Here is a 16,378-nt window from a genome sequence, read left to right on the forward strand (position 1 = left end):
TCCAAAAGAATTTTGTCTCATGTTAATTGTTTAAATGACTAAAGTATTTAAATACGTACGTAGCTATGAAAACACAACTACAATATATATTTTTAAACAATGTACTCAAACTTGCAATAGCTCTAGAGATCCTTGTAAAAGAGTTCGTCCAGGGAAGTACTGCCACCTTATCTATTTCTGCCAAGGGTTAGGGTGCTAGAGAACTTACAGGCACATAGGATTTGTCAACTTATGTCTCAGAGCGACGGGCGCAGTGGCAGTGCCCCTCAGATCTTTGCAATATAAGAGCTGAGTGGCACTGAAACTGTTTGGACAGGCGTGTAGCTTACCATCAGGCGCACAACTTGTTCGTCCCGTCACTTGATTATAAAAAACTTCAACTTATGGATAAATAAAACGCATATTCAAATATAATTAGTTCCGAAAAGTCCCAGGATTTGTAGAAAAGAATTAATTAGAACTAAAAACGTTATTCTTTAGTTCAACTAAATTAACACCCTCAATTCCAATCACTGGTTACGGTTATAACACTTTATTATTAATTGTGCTTTATGTACGTCCCACACCGGTAACACCGGTAACTATCCTGACAGATAGTTTTGACTGTTTGTATACAATATAAAAACATAAGAATTTCGCAAAAAGACGGATAGTAGCGTTAACATGCGGTCACACTATTACACGTTAATACGTTATAAAATCTATTGGCCAAAGGAATTCTATCAACAGGACTCGTGCGCACGCAATTTGTAGCAATTAAATAAGGATTTCTCCCATGTCGCCTTTCTAGTAATAAAGGACATTATGCTGGATCCTGTATTATTATCGTCCTGTCTTCATCCGAAACCCTTGTTCCGTTTTCGTCACATAATTTGTTCTTGACTCTCAGTAGGGGTCGATTTTGCGCTGTGGCAGCACGAGATCTGTGGACTGTCTTCCCTTTGCTTGCTATCCCGTTCGGTGCTCTCTTCTTTACAACACGGGCTATCGTGTACAACGACAACAGATTCTTGCGTCTTTTTACAGCATTTCTTTTCAGGTGGAGGTTCTTGTTTCTTCTTGCAACAACCTTGGCGCTCTGTGCGTAATAATTGCACGTCTTCTACGCTGGGACTGTCTTCCTTCTCGCTTTCTGCGTGATTGTGTGCGCTGCTGTCGTGAGCGTGAGAGCAGGGAGTTTTGAGTTTTTTCGCTTTCGCGACCATTGACGGGCATCGTTTGGCTCCGTAGTAACACGTAGCGTTGCCCAACTCACTGCTGCCTTCACCCGATGTGTTGACTACATATGATTGCGATGGTTGCATGCAGGTTCTTGTACGACAGATAAACAGATCCGTTTCGGAGTTAGACCCCGACTCTAACAGAGGTGGTGTTGTTTCAGCTGAAAAATGAAATTTATAAATAAAAACTAGAAGTTGAGACCAATTTATTTCTAGGTACTTTCTATTTGTCCGAATCAAATTACAATGAAGCAGTATACTTTACACGCATAAAAAGTGTCTGGGATGAAGGACGTTATTATTAATTTTTTAACCGACTTCAAAAAAGAAGGAGAAAATAATTGAAAAATTTTTTTGTATAGTATGCTTCGCGATTACTCATTTGTAAACCGATTTTGATGACTCTTTTTTTATTGGAAAGAAGGTACCTCAGTATTGGGCCCATTTAAATTTGGGGGTCAATTTAATCAATTTATATACATATTTTTATCAAATTTTAATAGGGTAATCAAATATTTAAAAAAGATACCTTGACCCCTAGACACTTCCGATGTGTATTTTAGGACAGATTTAACCTATTAAACGCCTTGTGTAGGCGTTTAATAGTGAGTTAAATTATAAGAAATTTTAATAAGACAAAATACAGACATGGTTAAAATACAAGCCAAATTAAAGTACAGACCAACTTAAAATACAGACTAACTTAAAATACAGATCAACTTAAAATGCAGGTGCAGTTAAAATGCAAGCAATATAAGGTAACGTATAGATAGCAACCAGATAAAGCAGATGACAATGTTAGATACGAGATAAATTATCGGTGCAGGTAGATAGATATATCAGTGGACAGCTGCGTTTCAGTTTGCTGCAGCTCAACGGCGTCCATCTTTTTGCAGAGCTTGCCCTCGCACACATCCCAGCTGCACTTCTCCGTGTTGCATCGGTCTTAAGATACGACGGACGTATGCGTTAGTAACAAGCTTTATTTATCAGAAATCAGTGTTATAGAGTTTCAAAACCACTGTAAAACTATAGACATATTACCAATAGTATCGTGACCTTGAAAACTAGCAACGTATTTATATTTATGCTAGTTGAAATCACTATTATCGATGGAACCTATTAATAAGATTGCATCCTGATATAGATATTAATGTGATAAATGATAACATTACGCACATCGTCACTTCACAGTGATGTTAGGAACAGGATTTGGGAATAAGAAATAACGATATCCAATTGGTTTTATATACATATCTCGACTTTTCACCAACTCAGTGACTAGATCGTTGTTACTAGATTATGCAGCATTTTGGCAACAAAAGCGACATTTTATTTCTCAGTAGCGACTAAAAAATTTTCTGACTTTTTGGCGCCTCGTAATTAGGTTTCATGTTTTTAGCATTTAATATGGACCTGAGATGTCTGAATAAAGAAATTTATTATTATTATTATTATTATTAATATGGCCAAATAAATATAGCTAAATAATCATACTGACTTTGAAAATGCACTACTCAATAGTAGGATCCTTAGTCCCTACCTACTGACCCGAGAGATAGGGTTTTCCGGAGAGACTACGAGCTCGACGGCAACACCAGGGTACAGCGGGCGTCCGGGCCAAGCCTTCCGCCAGTGATACGCCTGGGCGGGCGTCTCTGGCGGAGCCGGACTTGGGTATGGACTCGCTGGGGTTGGTGGTTAGCTGCAGAGACGGACATGTTTGTCTGCTCCGGTTTTGCATGTGTCCGGGGCGTCTGTCTTGTGAGCAGCTAGTGCGTCTTAGTAGCGGTCTAGTTGAGGGTCTGTATGCGAGCAGACGCGCGGGACACGTGAATTGCCCTTTAAGTTGGAAGCTATGTCCGGACATTGTCGAAGGACACCGTGACTGGCATCTCCGGCACTAGCCCGGAGAGCTAGAAAAGGATAAACTAGATATCCTCCGGTCCCTCCAGCCGCTTAGGTTATTAGGAACTGAAGAGACGTCGTTTCTCGGCGTCGGGAAGTAAGCGTACCTTACAGCTCCGCCACCAATGAGGAGATTTGGTAGTGGACTCAGAGTCGACGGCTTAGCGGTGGCAACAGGTAGTTGTGCAATGCGCAACGGAAAGTGAGCGGGCCTACAGTTCCGGTACCTATCTGGAAAATAGGGAGGGTACTGTACGTGCACCCGGGGAGGCTCACCCGAGGCACTAGCCTCTCGAAGAACCGGATGAAGTCAAGTGAAGTACCTGGGAGAACCCTGTACACTGGCTGATCTGGGGTCAGAACCTGAACTTATAAGGTTCCTGTAGTACGTAGAAAGATATGGTGCTTGCTCAAGAACAGGATTCTTTTTTGTTTATTTTTTTATTGGCTTTTGGCGGTTAGCGTTTCAGCCACAAGAAAAAAAGAGATCAGGCGAGGAACTATAAGATATAAATAAACAAATATCAGGTGTCTTGTTTAATTGATCTTTTGTCTGTGCTTTGACTATAAAATTCTTGCCAATAAAATGAACCTTATTATGAGCAACACAAGATTAGCGTTAATTTTCAATAGGAGTAGTACAGTTTCAGAGACAATAAGCTATTTTTATACCTCCTGTCTAGCGAGTTTTACTTTAGTCTAGTTGCAACGTCGCTCCAACTTGGTGAATTATTAAATCTTTTCCATAGCTATAAACACCGAACAAAATAGCGAGCGATGGAGAAAATATTGGATAGGCTCTTGTATGGACAAGTAAAAAACACAGTCATGCCGATTTTACAACAATTAATCGTTTCTAGCAAAGTAACGGTAAGGTTTACTTTAAAATTAAAAGAATGAATGTTAAAATACATTACCTGTATCATCACACTCGGGAGTACAAATAACTGTGCGTTTGGATCGGAAGCATTGCATTTGCAGACGTGTTAGCTTCGGACCGAGTAGAAAATATCCTGAAAGATCAAAAAAGTTCCATTAGGCGGTTATTTCAATTAAACACGATTGTCAATTCGAATAAATATTTAGAAATGATATACTTTAGTTACGGTTATTAGAGTAGCAAATAAGAAATTGCTATTTAAAGGACACGTAGTACAATGATAAAGCGTTAGAGAGATTTGTCCGTAGTACCAACCACCTACGTTCCGAGATTTTGTAATTTAGAATGTCCCAGGGGAAGATAAAAGAAGAGAAAAACAGAGAACAGCATCCAGTGAACAGCTATGAAGAGGTCAAGGAGCTGGCTATGATTCGTGAGGAATGGAGGAGGCTACACCGACAAGAGTATGGCCTCTTAACTGAGAATGAATTTCCCAGTATTATCATAATGTCTCGTCTCTAAAGTCCACCTGTGAAACAAGAACGCGTGAATATTGAGGACTTATAATACTAACCAAGCATCATGCCAAAGACGACAGCGAGCAGCAAATGAACGTTGTAGACCATCACAGCTAGCATGAGCAAGTAGCCGACCACGTTGTGTACCACGAACATCAAAGACTGATGCGTATTGACCAACACCCTGACCGAAAGAAGTATTATTAATTAAATGAGAGATAGAATTTCTGTATAAGATGCCAGGCACGCATGCTTTTGCCGATTAGGTCCAGACCCGTCGAGTATATAACCAGAAATAAAGATGAAATAAGGACTATCCATCCCTGCCAACTCATTAGGCAAATGGGCCTTATATCACTTAAATATCAACTCTCGTTTGCGCCAAATAGTACAGCGACAACGACTGACCTGTGTATACGTCTCGGTATATTCCGAAAAAATTCTGTATTTACTGTAATAAAGATAACATCTCTAACAATGGGGGCTGTTCCATTCGGTGGTGTGGGAAAAACAGCGAAACATCTAATTACAAAACAAACGGAATAATATTTCATTGGTAATCAAATATCAAATATGTAATTTTTAATTTTCGTCTACTATAGCAAAGCTGAACTGGTCGATTTGAAGCGAAACAATTGACGACACCCGTCAATTGTTTTCAATTCGGGCTGGCCGATCGGAGCGCAGTTGTCACAGTAATGATTTGGCAGAATAGTTTTCGAACAAATTAAATTAAATTTCATCTCTATTTCTGGTTACATATTCGATGACCAGACCAAATCGGCGGAAAATCGAAGAGGATTTTTTGTCCTCCCGAACTAACCAGGGGACTTCACGAATTTGTGTATGTGCTTGCGTCGTATCTTTGTATTTGGTTTTTCAACGATCAGTCTGGATCAGTTCGAACCGACGTTTTCTAGCATACCGAAAACGTCGTCGGTTCGAATCCGGCTGGATCGAAGGATTTTTTCTGAGTGTTCGATCTTTGTATTAATAATTGTAACATCTTCTTTAAACAAATTGTGAATCTGAATCGCAATTTCACTTGTCCCAATGAACCAAACCTAACTCTCTCTCTCTCTCTGCATTTATCTACATTCGTAAGAAATAGAGGTTAGAAGTTAGTGTGTAAACTGTTGCTTGAGTCAATGTTAGCAGCACAAGAATCTTCCTCAAGTAAGGGAGTTACCACACATATCAACGCGGAATCGGCTTGAAGCGGTCATGTTTTACTACACTTGTTTATTTATTTTATTTTTGAGGGTACAAATAGCTTGTACCACAATGTAATACAAACTATATTAATTATAAGCAAAAACAGTTTCCTACTAATAAAAATACAATAGCAAAACTTTCATAACGTACGCACGCTTGTGTTAAACAAACCAAAATTAATTTTAATTTTTTTAAAGATTAATTTTAAAACATAAGTAGCGAATGATTATTTTTCTGAATTCTTTCAATACGCGAAATACAGATGTTATGCGTTGGGTTCCAGATCTGAGAGGTATACTCCAAGTTGCTTCGCACAAGGGCACAGTATAACATTTTTGGTGTTCTGGCTATCTATATCTATAACTATCGCATTAAACCGATTCGCCGTCGACGCAGCTGTTCGTCGCCACCTTTCGGCCATCGCCCCGGATCGGGTATATGAAATGTGGCCTTCGCACCTTTGGAGCTGTTCGGTCGACGATGAGGCTATTCGGACTTCGCCGCTGGCGATCGGGGTCGACGCCGCCGATTAGCCGTCATGTGAATGAGAGTAGACCTCCAGATTCGGTGCGGAACTGTGTCGAGCCGCGCCGAACGAACCGATGCGAAACGCACGTCTTTTCTATTATATAATATCATGGAGCTTTTTCTGACCGGGATAATGTGTCTGTAATGTAACGTGTGTATCTGTTGCGATAAATGTAGTGACTCCCTTGAAGAAAGGAAATGCGTATGCAATGAAGAATTGCGACTATGACAAATAGATTACAGCCTTAAGTAATTAATCCGAAAGTTGGCGTATAAACAAAAACAATCCTTACCTAACTTTCAGCGACGCCCATCGGCTGACCTGTCCCGAACTCGCGTTGCGACTGGTCGTCGGCTCCATTACCCCGCCTTGTTCCCTGCAACAAACCTCTTGTTATATGTAATGTATGTAACCTACCTTTGACAACTCAACATGCTATATATGTTAGACTTTAAAGAATCGGTACTTGTATAGGTGAATTAACAAGAGTTTACGTGGACAATACATGTGATATAGTGAGTCTGTACGCAGCAGTATTTTGTTTTGTTTACACTGAATTATGTAAGTGGTTACAGTCTTCATATTTTTTCTCGCGGCTCCAGGATGGTCACCTGACCCCCAACTCAATAAAACAAACAGTTAGTCCTATATAATTTGACGAGCTCGGTGGCCTTACGATTTACACTATGGGCGCTGGATGCGATTCTGCTGGTCCTGGATACGATTCTCGGTAGGACCAATTTAGGAAATGAACTTTTCTAAATTGGTTCTGGTTTGGGTGTTTTGGGAAGTGTCCGAAAGTGAATGTCGTTGCTCTGGTAGTAGTACAGGGAATCCCTAATCTGAGACAAGGCAATTGGTGTGGTTATATCGTCGGCTTAAAGGTAAAACTACATAAGTAACATTTTCCACAAAAAAGCCACAACATTTTATAGCTATGGTAAAAAAATCAGGGACTTTCTGGATGTAAAATTTAATAATAAAAAATGTATAAATTATTATTTATAAAAAAGCTATAAAATTATTATTAGTATTGTCCCAGAGAAAGGCAAATGCCTCCTTACTTTCTGTCACTTATGCTCTTTAGTCATAAGATTAAACCTTTAATAAAATGTTTCATTTCAATCACGCGCACCTACTCAGTATACTACTTTTTCTGTAATTTGTTGCTACAAAACCGCGTTAGTGACTTTATCCGGAATCGAAACAAGTTATCGGTAAATTTACGTTATTTTTCTACAAAGTGAATCGCAAAGTAGTAGCTGCAGAGTTCAGTCGGTAAAATATAGTTGAGTAGCTAAGATATTAAGTTTTTTATTCCTCCTGTAAAATCGTGAAAACGCTGTTACGCGATATTCACAAAGTGCTCTTCAGCGGTATTGCACGCGCAGCAACTGTGTGTTTTTACTTTTAAGCAGATGATATAGCACATTATTTTATATTAACACATTCGCGTGAGTTACATACTATGCCAACCTTTTTTTTTGACGGGGGAAATTTTTACTGATACCCCTGAGCCCAGGGAGGCTCGGGGGTTATGTGGGGACTCTCCCTCCAGACATACTACGCCAACCTAAACATTAAACAATGTACTATTACGTCATTTAATTGAAGACCATAAGAGAACGCTATCTGGCCATATAAAATATTAATAGTGACGTCATTTCTCTACGACATATCAAAATATGGAATCTCCAGGGACACGTCGTATCGAAATTTCACAGGTTAAGTAAGCACTACTCACATGACCAATGATCGCTAGCATAAACGCGCAACGTTTATTGACGTCGGTGTCATTATAAGTTACATAAGAAACGTTTATAAACGTTTGCATTAATGTATGAGAAAAATATGTTTCACAGCGCATCAATCGGCAAAAGCAATGCTCGCGCGAATGTGTTAAATGTAACTACCAAGTGCATATTTCTATCAAATAAGTAAAAAAAAAATTAAATTTGCAGTACGTGAGTTTAATTATTAATAGTTTATTAAATATGTCGCATGGTTCGCCACTGGATCTGGAGTTTTTTCCTAAAAAAGACATTTAACTACGGATTTCTAAACACGGGACACGGCTCCATAAATGGTTCGTCACATCACATATTACGGAAACTATTAAATCTACAAAAAAAGTAAGTATAGGTACAGTCTGATAACTGGAGTGTCACTGGGCCACACGTCGCCATGGCGATGCATCGTGAAAACTTGCTGGTGGTTGAATTCTAAACAGTACTTGTTCTTGCGCGTGCGTTTGGTGTGGCTGGACCCGGCTTGCGTCTTTCTATCGTGCGTGTTTCCTTCGGTTTGCGTTCTGTGACCGGTACTGCACAACGAATGAGGAAAATTAAAAATAAATTTCCCTAACGTGGATCCAAAGATTTTAATCGCATAAAAGAAATACGTGAAAATTTAAGTGACGAACCATTTTTGGTATCCGTAAAATTCTTTACTATAGTCTGTTCCAATCTATTGTACCAGAAAAGTATTTTTTTTTATTAAGGCTTTCGCAAAGCCATCAGCCTAAACATGAAATTTAATTAAGTTTCTGTAAATATGGCCGCCACAAAGAGGATAGGCAATTTGAGGCGGCGTGCTTGGATTGACTCGGGATTCCTTAAAACTTAATTTCGCGTTTTAATCTTCGATTAAGGCACAATAGCACTATCCTATTCCACTTTAAACTAGATTTCACAAAATAATTGAAAGTCAAAATAAAAACGACACTTTTCCCTCCAAAAGGTCCAGAGCGAATTTTTGACAAACAGACCATTGGCCCGACCATAGACAGTTTAGTGATGGTCAATTGTACTGCCAACTTCAAAACGATTAATTAATTGAATGAATTGATTTGTTTCATTGAATCAGTTGGAATAACTGGGTTAGAGTTAAAGATATAAATCTTAAAATGGGTTTTGCGATATCGCTGCTGATTACTCTTTTTTTTTTATTCAAAGTAAGTTTGCATTTCACCTCCATCATAGCTGATGGAAAGTGACGATGAAGTGGATGATGGAACATGCACACCTAAATAATGCCTCATGCCCTGAAAAGGTCCAAGTTACAACGTTCAGGGAACAAGTCTGCAGGCAGGGAATTCCACCCCATAGCCGTTCGCCATATAAATGTGGAAGCGACACGACAAACTATACTATAAAAAAATATGTGATTCAATACTAAGTGATGATTTTTCTTACACGAGATTAGAAATTTTTCTTACATAACCTATGAAAGCAATTTTAAAATTACCGAAATCTAATTTTATATCCTCCTTCAAATCATACACTTAAATACTTGTGCGATTGTATTAAGTTTTCGATTCACTAATCGATTATACAAACTTTCATTGAATTAACCGAATGAGTTATTCCGTACTAAGGAACCATAGACATATTGAAAATTTATATTTGAAAACGAACCTCACTTTTAAACTAACATTTTTCAAATAAAATTAATATTGCTGGAAATAGTGATGACATATTAAGTCAAAATCTTCACAATATACGTGAAAGTGTTACTTATTACATTGATTGAGTGATTGCTTTAGAATTTTAACCAAATCGGTTTGTTTACTTTTCTGGCATAATGGGTTGGAATTGACTTTAACACAATACGTCGATTAATGGGAGGCAATCATTGACTTACAATTATATGGACGTCGGGTCCGCGCTAAAAAGTGTCCGCACTTGTAAGGCGCTAAAATCGTATACAGAGCGCGACACTCCGCTTTAGTCTTCATTTGTTCTACTGACAGCGCGATACTGCGATGACATAACTATTTAAATTTCGAATAGGTTGACTTGGGGCATTTTTTTCGTGGTTTTTGTACGGGTCTAAACCCGTCGTCCATTTATTTGTAAGTCAATGGAGGCAATTAAAAAAATTGCAGCCACCTGTTCATTAGGTGGCAAATCTAAAAGTTAGCGCGTGTCGCTAGCGACATCTGGTAAACTCGTTGGGAATCTTTCGACACAATAAGAAGAAGTTGGGAATCTTGTCTCACGACATCTTCTCAGAGGTTGACGTTGCCAGATCGCGCGACTATCCCTGATGTCGTTGGCGATACTTGTCGAAGCTATTCGTGCCCTAATGAATACGCAGCTTAAATTACATTGTGAGCAACGGGAAAGTGAAAGATTATCAAAATAAACAAGAAAAAAAAGAAAGAAACAATAATGTTCTTACCTACCAATAATTGGTATTTGGTCTGCTTATTAAAAGCTCAAACCCTTTAATTTTTTTTAAGGGTCTTTGAGTTAAATTTAAATTAATACGTATTTACTTACTAATCAAGAAATAATTTCTAACATATGAAGAGGATGTATGGCTATGGTATACCTCTACCTAACCAAAGAAATGGGGAAAAAATCATTTTAAAAAACTTCTTCGTTATCGTTATGCTTTCACAAAACTAATCGTTAGACGATTATGGACGATATATAGGACGTGATTTTTTCATAATCTTTTAATATTTAAGTGCATACATTGTAAAAAAAAACCATAACTGGTGAGAAGTTAGGCTCTACAGCAAACTTTTATCTATTCCGCTGAAGCCTATTATTTTCATGGCATGGCTGTTTTCATAAAACTATTGATTCATTCTTCATAATAAAATGAGAGCACTGAGGGCTACACGCCTCTGTATTTTTTTTTTAACATCAAGTGACAGGACGAACAAGTCATGCGCCTGATGGTAAGTTACACGCCTGTCCATAACAGTAATAGTGCCAATCAAAGCTTTAAAAATCGTAAAAATCTGAAGGGCACTACCACTGCGCCCGTAACCCTTAGACATAAGTTGACAAGTCCCATGGGCCTGTAATTTCACCAGCACCCTTGCCCTTCAAAACCGGATTACAGTAATGCTGACATTACTGTTTGGTTGGCGGCAGAAATAAGTAAGGTGGCAGCAGTGTTGCCAGACTTTTTTGCGAAGTTAATTGGCCAATTTATGTGTGTTTAGTAGTCGATATTCGCATGGACTTATTTCCCCAATTAAATTTTAAAAAATTAATAAATTAAAACCCCCAGAGTTATTTTATAAAAATTCCCAATAAAATTTGTAATTCCCCAGACATTTTATTAAGTAGCCTAAAATCGCCTTTTCCTATTTGAAACATAGCCTAAATATTGCCGAGCCGCCGATCACTTTTTTAGTCGCCCCTAGATACGAGCGCCGCTTTTGTCCTCGCGTCGCCGCCGCCGACAAATGCAATCGGCGCGCCGTTCAATTCGATCAGCCGCTCCGATCGTACGCACGCGCACGCTTCCATATTGTGTATGTGAAAATGGCGATCCCAGAAAATGGCTTTTCTAAGTTAAAACTTATTTATTTTTAATAAAATGTAAATTCGCATTTGATCTCCATCTCACCTGATGGAAAGTGACGATGAGGTCGACGATGGATGCTTAGAAGCTTACTTAAAAGGTTTGCGTGTCAGACCCTGTCGAAGGCTTTAGAAATATCCAAAGACACTGCAAATGCTTCACCTTGCTTTTCTATAGCCTCGCTCCATATGTGACAGGCATACACAAGAAGATCCCCAGTTGATCGCCCTCGTCGGAATCCGTACTGGCGATCACTGAGGAGGTCGTTGTCTTCAAGGTACGACAAGAGACTGTTGTTGAGTACACGTTCCAGTCTTGCAGAGTATGGAAATGACTGAGATAAGTCTATAGATTGACAGGGTCAGCTCTGCTTCCCTTTTTCGGCCCAGGTTGCATGTTTACAAGCTTCCACGACCTGGGAACCACACCAATCTCAAGTGAGAGGCGGTACAGGCGTGTGAGAACAGGAGACCACTCAGGTGCACAGTTACGCAGGACTATTGCTGGAATTCCATCTGGCCCGCTAGCTTTATTTATGTCTAGATTTCGCAGCTAAGTACCTCTTTTTGGCGTATGCGAATTGGCGCCATAGTGCAGCCAGTCTGAGCTAAGATTAGATCCAGACGGGAACTCTTTGCAAAGAGTGAGGCAAAAAGATTTGCCTTGTCATCTGCAGTATAGGCCAGCGTGCCGTCCGGCCTCAGCAGAGGTGACATAGATAGGCGGCAAAAGTTTGTTAGTGATTTTATATTTAAAGATGTTTTGTTTAAAAAATTAATTTGTCAATTTCTGGCGTCGCCATTATCACTACGCATACACAATATGGAAGCGTGCGCGTGCGTACGATCGGAGCACCTGATCGAACATGATAAAAATTTTATTACTATAGAAAATACATTATTTAAATTTTTCCTTTGAATAACTATTTGTATAACGGTTGTTGTAAAAACAAACATAGATATACAAATTCGTTTTAGAGTCGCGCTCGCGCCGCCGAATCGCCGTCGCCGCCGACATTTTTTTGTCGGCGCGCCGCCGCCGGTTGGTCTATTATCGGCGCTCATGTGTAGTCGCCCCGCGACCCGTCAAAGTAAACTAAATGGCGGAAAATCACCTAATGGCTACCCAGAGTAGTACTGCCACCCGGCAGTACTACTCTGGACCAATTCTTTCACAAGGAGCTCTACTGCGACTATGTCTGCGAACAAGACATGCTAAATATAAAATGTAATTATTAATAACAAAGATCCAACACTTAGAAAAAAATCGATCCGGCCGAATTCGAACCGACGTCGAATTTTCTATGTGCTTGTTTTTTTAAGATGTTTTATAAGTTTGACCACCATGATATTCGATTATTTTTGTGAAATTACTCCATTAGTTTGTTATAACAAAATTACAATAATTATTAAAGCGACATCTCCAGTCAGTTGCTGGTAGCGGTAAAGGTACCTGGCTGAGTGAAGAAATAGATTTCTCACAGAAAGTCGTTGAAAACCTAAAACAAAGATGTGCAACAAGCACATAGAAAAATTCGTAAGGTCCGTTAGTTCATTCCGTGGCTTAGTTGGCGTAGCGGCTGACATAGTTTGTTGGGAGACGTTTCGACGTTTTGTTTGTTTGTGTGTTTTGTTTTAAGCGCAAGATGCAAAAAACATTACTAATTATTTTATTTTGTTACAAAATTACTTTTGTTACATCGAAATTAGATTTTTTTAACAAAAAGGTATAAGTACCTATCTAAAACGAAACGCTGACGGGCGGCCGCCATTACGAAAAACATCTTTGACTAGAAGAGACGTTGTTTTGTTTGGATACAGTAAAACGATCATAAAACATTATTAATAACAGTCACTGGAGTCTCATTTCTATGTCTACTATGAAAACCTCACACAACTAAGAAAAAAGCTAGCGATCAAACATAGCTAAAAACTAGCTGCTAGCCTTTAAATGAAAAATCGCTTTAAAATCAATGTTTCCGGAGCTCCGATGTCACACATACAAAACAAAGGCTTCAAACGTATAGCTCTTTTTTTGCGTCAGGGGTTAAAAATGGTACACTATGACAAAGAAGTAGGTTACCAGTAGTAGGTAGGTTATAAGGTATAGAGTATGGCTCATTATAGTTACGTGAGTTACGTGCCATCTGTTGCTAAATGTCCAGGTGCCAGTGGCAAAGGGTAAATATAACATAATTCCTATCGACTTGTCTATGAGATGATTCATCAAAGTAATAGTTATTGAACGGATAATATTATACATTACAACGTTTGTTGTGTGCGTGGATATAATACAATTCAGCATGCAAAGTTCATTTCCAATAGCGCGTGTTGAATGTCACATGTCTAAGGCTGCTACTAGGCGGACTGCATGCGCGAAGTCGATAAGTACAAACGCATGCAGTCGAAAACTAGCTTTAAGTTATCGCCGCGTTATTCATCAGTGTATTTGATTTAACGGCGAAATGGAAGATGTTAGTTTATCACTGTACTGAGAACATTTATGACTTCAAACGCTGACTTCACATTTCCATAAAATAAACATATCACTGTCGAAATCCTCTATTTTAATTTATCAACTAATTCCCGTCCGTAATCCCGGACTCTGCGGTGCAGAATTTACGATCAAAAATGTAAACAAAAGTGCCATTACGAAAAAAATATATCAAGAATTTTGCAAATGATATAAATCCGTCGAGAAAAGTTTCACCACACGCGTCTTTGTTTTACCATTAAGTTGATTAAACCCTCAAGTATTTGTTACCCTTTGCTGTTATGGTCAAGTTGTTTCAGACATAAAAAAAATCTTATATTTTCTAGAAAATGTCAACTACTACTTTTGATTCTCGGACTATCGTTCACATCCACTGCCGCCGACGCATGCAGTCGCATTCGAGTGTTCATTCGACCGTGCGCAGTTGTTGAGGTCTCGACTACACGCATTAACTGCAGACGTGCAGTCCATCTGTTGGCAGCCCAAGCATTATCTCATTCAAATATCCACCCATCGTCACTGGTAAATAGAAAACAAAGAGCGCTATTATAAATTGTAATTAGTAAGGAAATGACAATAAACATTTAACGATATCGACGTTTCACAGCTCATTTACTCTGACAACAGAGCAATGTTACAATAACCGATTAGCTATTTAAGCTCTGTGTAATTAAATGAAACTACAATTGAGAGTACTCGGTCAATATTGATATACTTACTCGTTGTAAAACTAAACAACGTAATATCGAGTTCTTAGGTTTTCGCGATTGTTACACATAGGAAATGAAACTATTTCTCCGGATTTAAAGCGTGTATATTCGTGTTTTCAAACAGACAAGACTGCAGTACTAATTAATATGTTTTAATTTATTCTAATTTCTATTGTTAATTAATAATAAATTTAACTTAATAAAAATTCATTCAACAAAATAATTTGTGAAACGTAATGTAGCGTAAATTGGAATGTTTCTTTGTAAAATTAAAAATAAGGTGTTTATCGAGTTCTTAGGTTTTCGCGATTGTTACACAAAGGAAATGAAACTATTTTTCCGGATTTAAATCGGGTATATTTGTTTTTTTTTGTAAACAAACCGACGACGTTTCGGGCCCTTTACACGTCCCATGGTCACGGTTGACGAACGGAGGGACACAAAGCAAAACCAATGAGGACGTGATTTACAATCATCAATACTTTTATTGATTTTAATAAAAACTTGTCGAAACTGAGAACAACGCCGGCGTTCCTGTGGAACATTTGAATATGTAAAAAAATGTATTGAATTTCAAAAATCACTGTACAATATAATAATGAAAAGACCGTATGCCTTTGTCTAACCAAATAAATGGGTGTAAACTTTAAACTTAATATATAAACTTGTAAATTTTATGATAAAAAAAAATTGTAAACTTTAGATATATATATATAGTAATGGATTGGACATAAAGTCCAAGGTTTTGCTATATTAGTTAACTCCAAACAAAGAAGATTTCTTTTTCTTTTAACATGTTATATTGTCAATGGTAATTTTAAAATAATATTTTGGCGCGCATTTTAAGCGGGCATAGGCGGGAAAGTTTATATTATAATACATGGACAACGCCCAGAACTGTTGAATCATAAAAATACAAGTTGAAACGCGTTACTTCCTTGTGGAATGTGATGTCAGTATCTATTTTATGTTTGTCTGACGTATTGTTACACTCATTTACCGCACATTTCGTCATTTTTAGGTAAAATTCTTGAGCCGTTCGCGGTGCAAGTTGACCTTGAGCACTGACGGCCCGCCCGCTCGTGTAGGCCCTTTGGGAGCGCTTCAATTTGCCTCACTTAGCGTGTGCGGACTAGGTTTCTATGCGTTATTATTCTAAGCCTAAATACCTAATAAGCACATGTACCTTGTACTAGCAGCAAAGCTCCTTGTAAAAGAGTTCGTTCAGGGAAATACTGCTACTTACAACCGCAAGGCAGACTCCGATTGGGGCGATACCAATCTTGTCAAATTTAATGCTACCAAAACCCAAGCGTGTCTATTCTCCACAAAACGGAGTCCCTTTGAGCTGACTCCGACTTTTCGTGATATATCCATACCGATAGCCGACCGTCTCCAGCTATTTGGAATGGACCTGTCGTCCAATCTGAACTTCGGCAGATACATACATTGAATCCATGGCCAAAAATGCAGCCAGGAAGCTTGGCATCCTTTCCAGGGTGAGGTGTTACTTCACACCGGGATAGGGGCTTCAGCTGTATCAAGCACAAGTCCGGTCGTGTGTGGAATACTGCTACCAC

The 16,378-nt window shown here is 38.7% G+C and overlaps 1 protein-coding gene across 2 annotated transcripts in view; it reads right to left on the reverse strand.

Moving 5' to 3' along the window:
- Positions 1–293: 293 nt before the first annotated feature.
- Positions 294–16,378, reverse strand: part of LOC113233032 — a 56,646-nt gene continuing 40,561 nt past the window's right edge. The window contains exons 1-6 of one of the 2 annotated variants that reach the window (XM_026467978.1): positions 8,693–8,823; positions 8,417–8,593; positions 6,563–6,646; positions 4,583–4,710; positions 4,046–4,141; positions 864–1,381 (exon numbers count right to left, since the gene is read on the reverse strand). In XM_026467978.1, coding sequence (XP_026323763.1) covers positions 864–1,381; positions 4,046–4,141; positions 4,583–4,710; positions 6,563–6,646; positions 8,417–8,466 — 876 coding nt within the window. In that variant the 5' untranslated portion in view covers positions 8,467–8,593; positions 8,693–8,823. Of the gene's footprint in view, positions 1,382–4,045; positions 4,142–4,582; positions 4,711–6,562; positions 6,647–8,416; positions 8,594–8,692; positions 8,824–16,378 lie in introns of those variants that run through there. The other variant, XM_026467977.1, reaches the window with a different exon arrangement.

This window comes from Hyposmocoma kahamanoa, unplaced genomic scaffold (genome assembly GCF_003589595.1).
Source record: "Hyposmocoma kahamanoa isolate Upper Pololo Valley unplaced genomic scaffold, ASM358959v1 78, whole genome shotgun sequence".
Lineage (NCBI taxonomy): Eukaryota > Metazoa > Arthropoda > Insecta > Lepidoptera > Cosmopterigidae > Hyposmocoma > Hyposmocoma kahamanoa.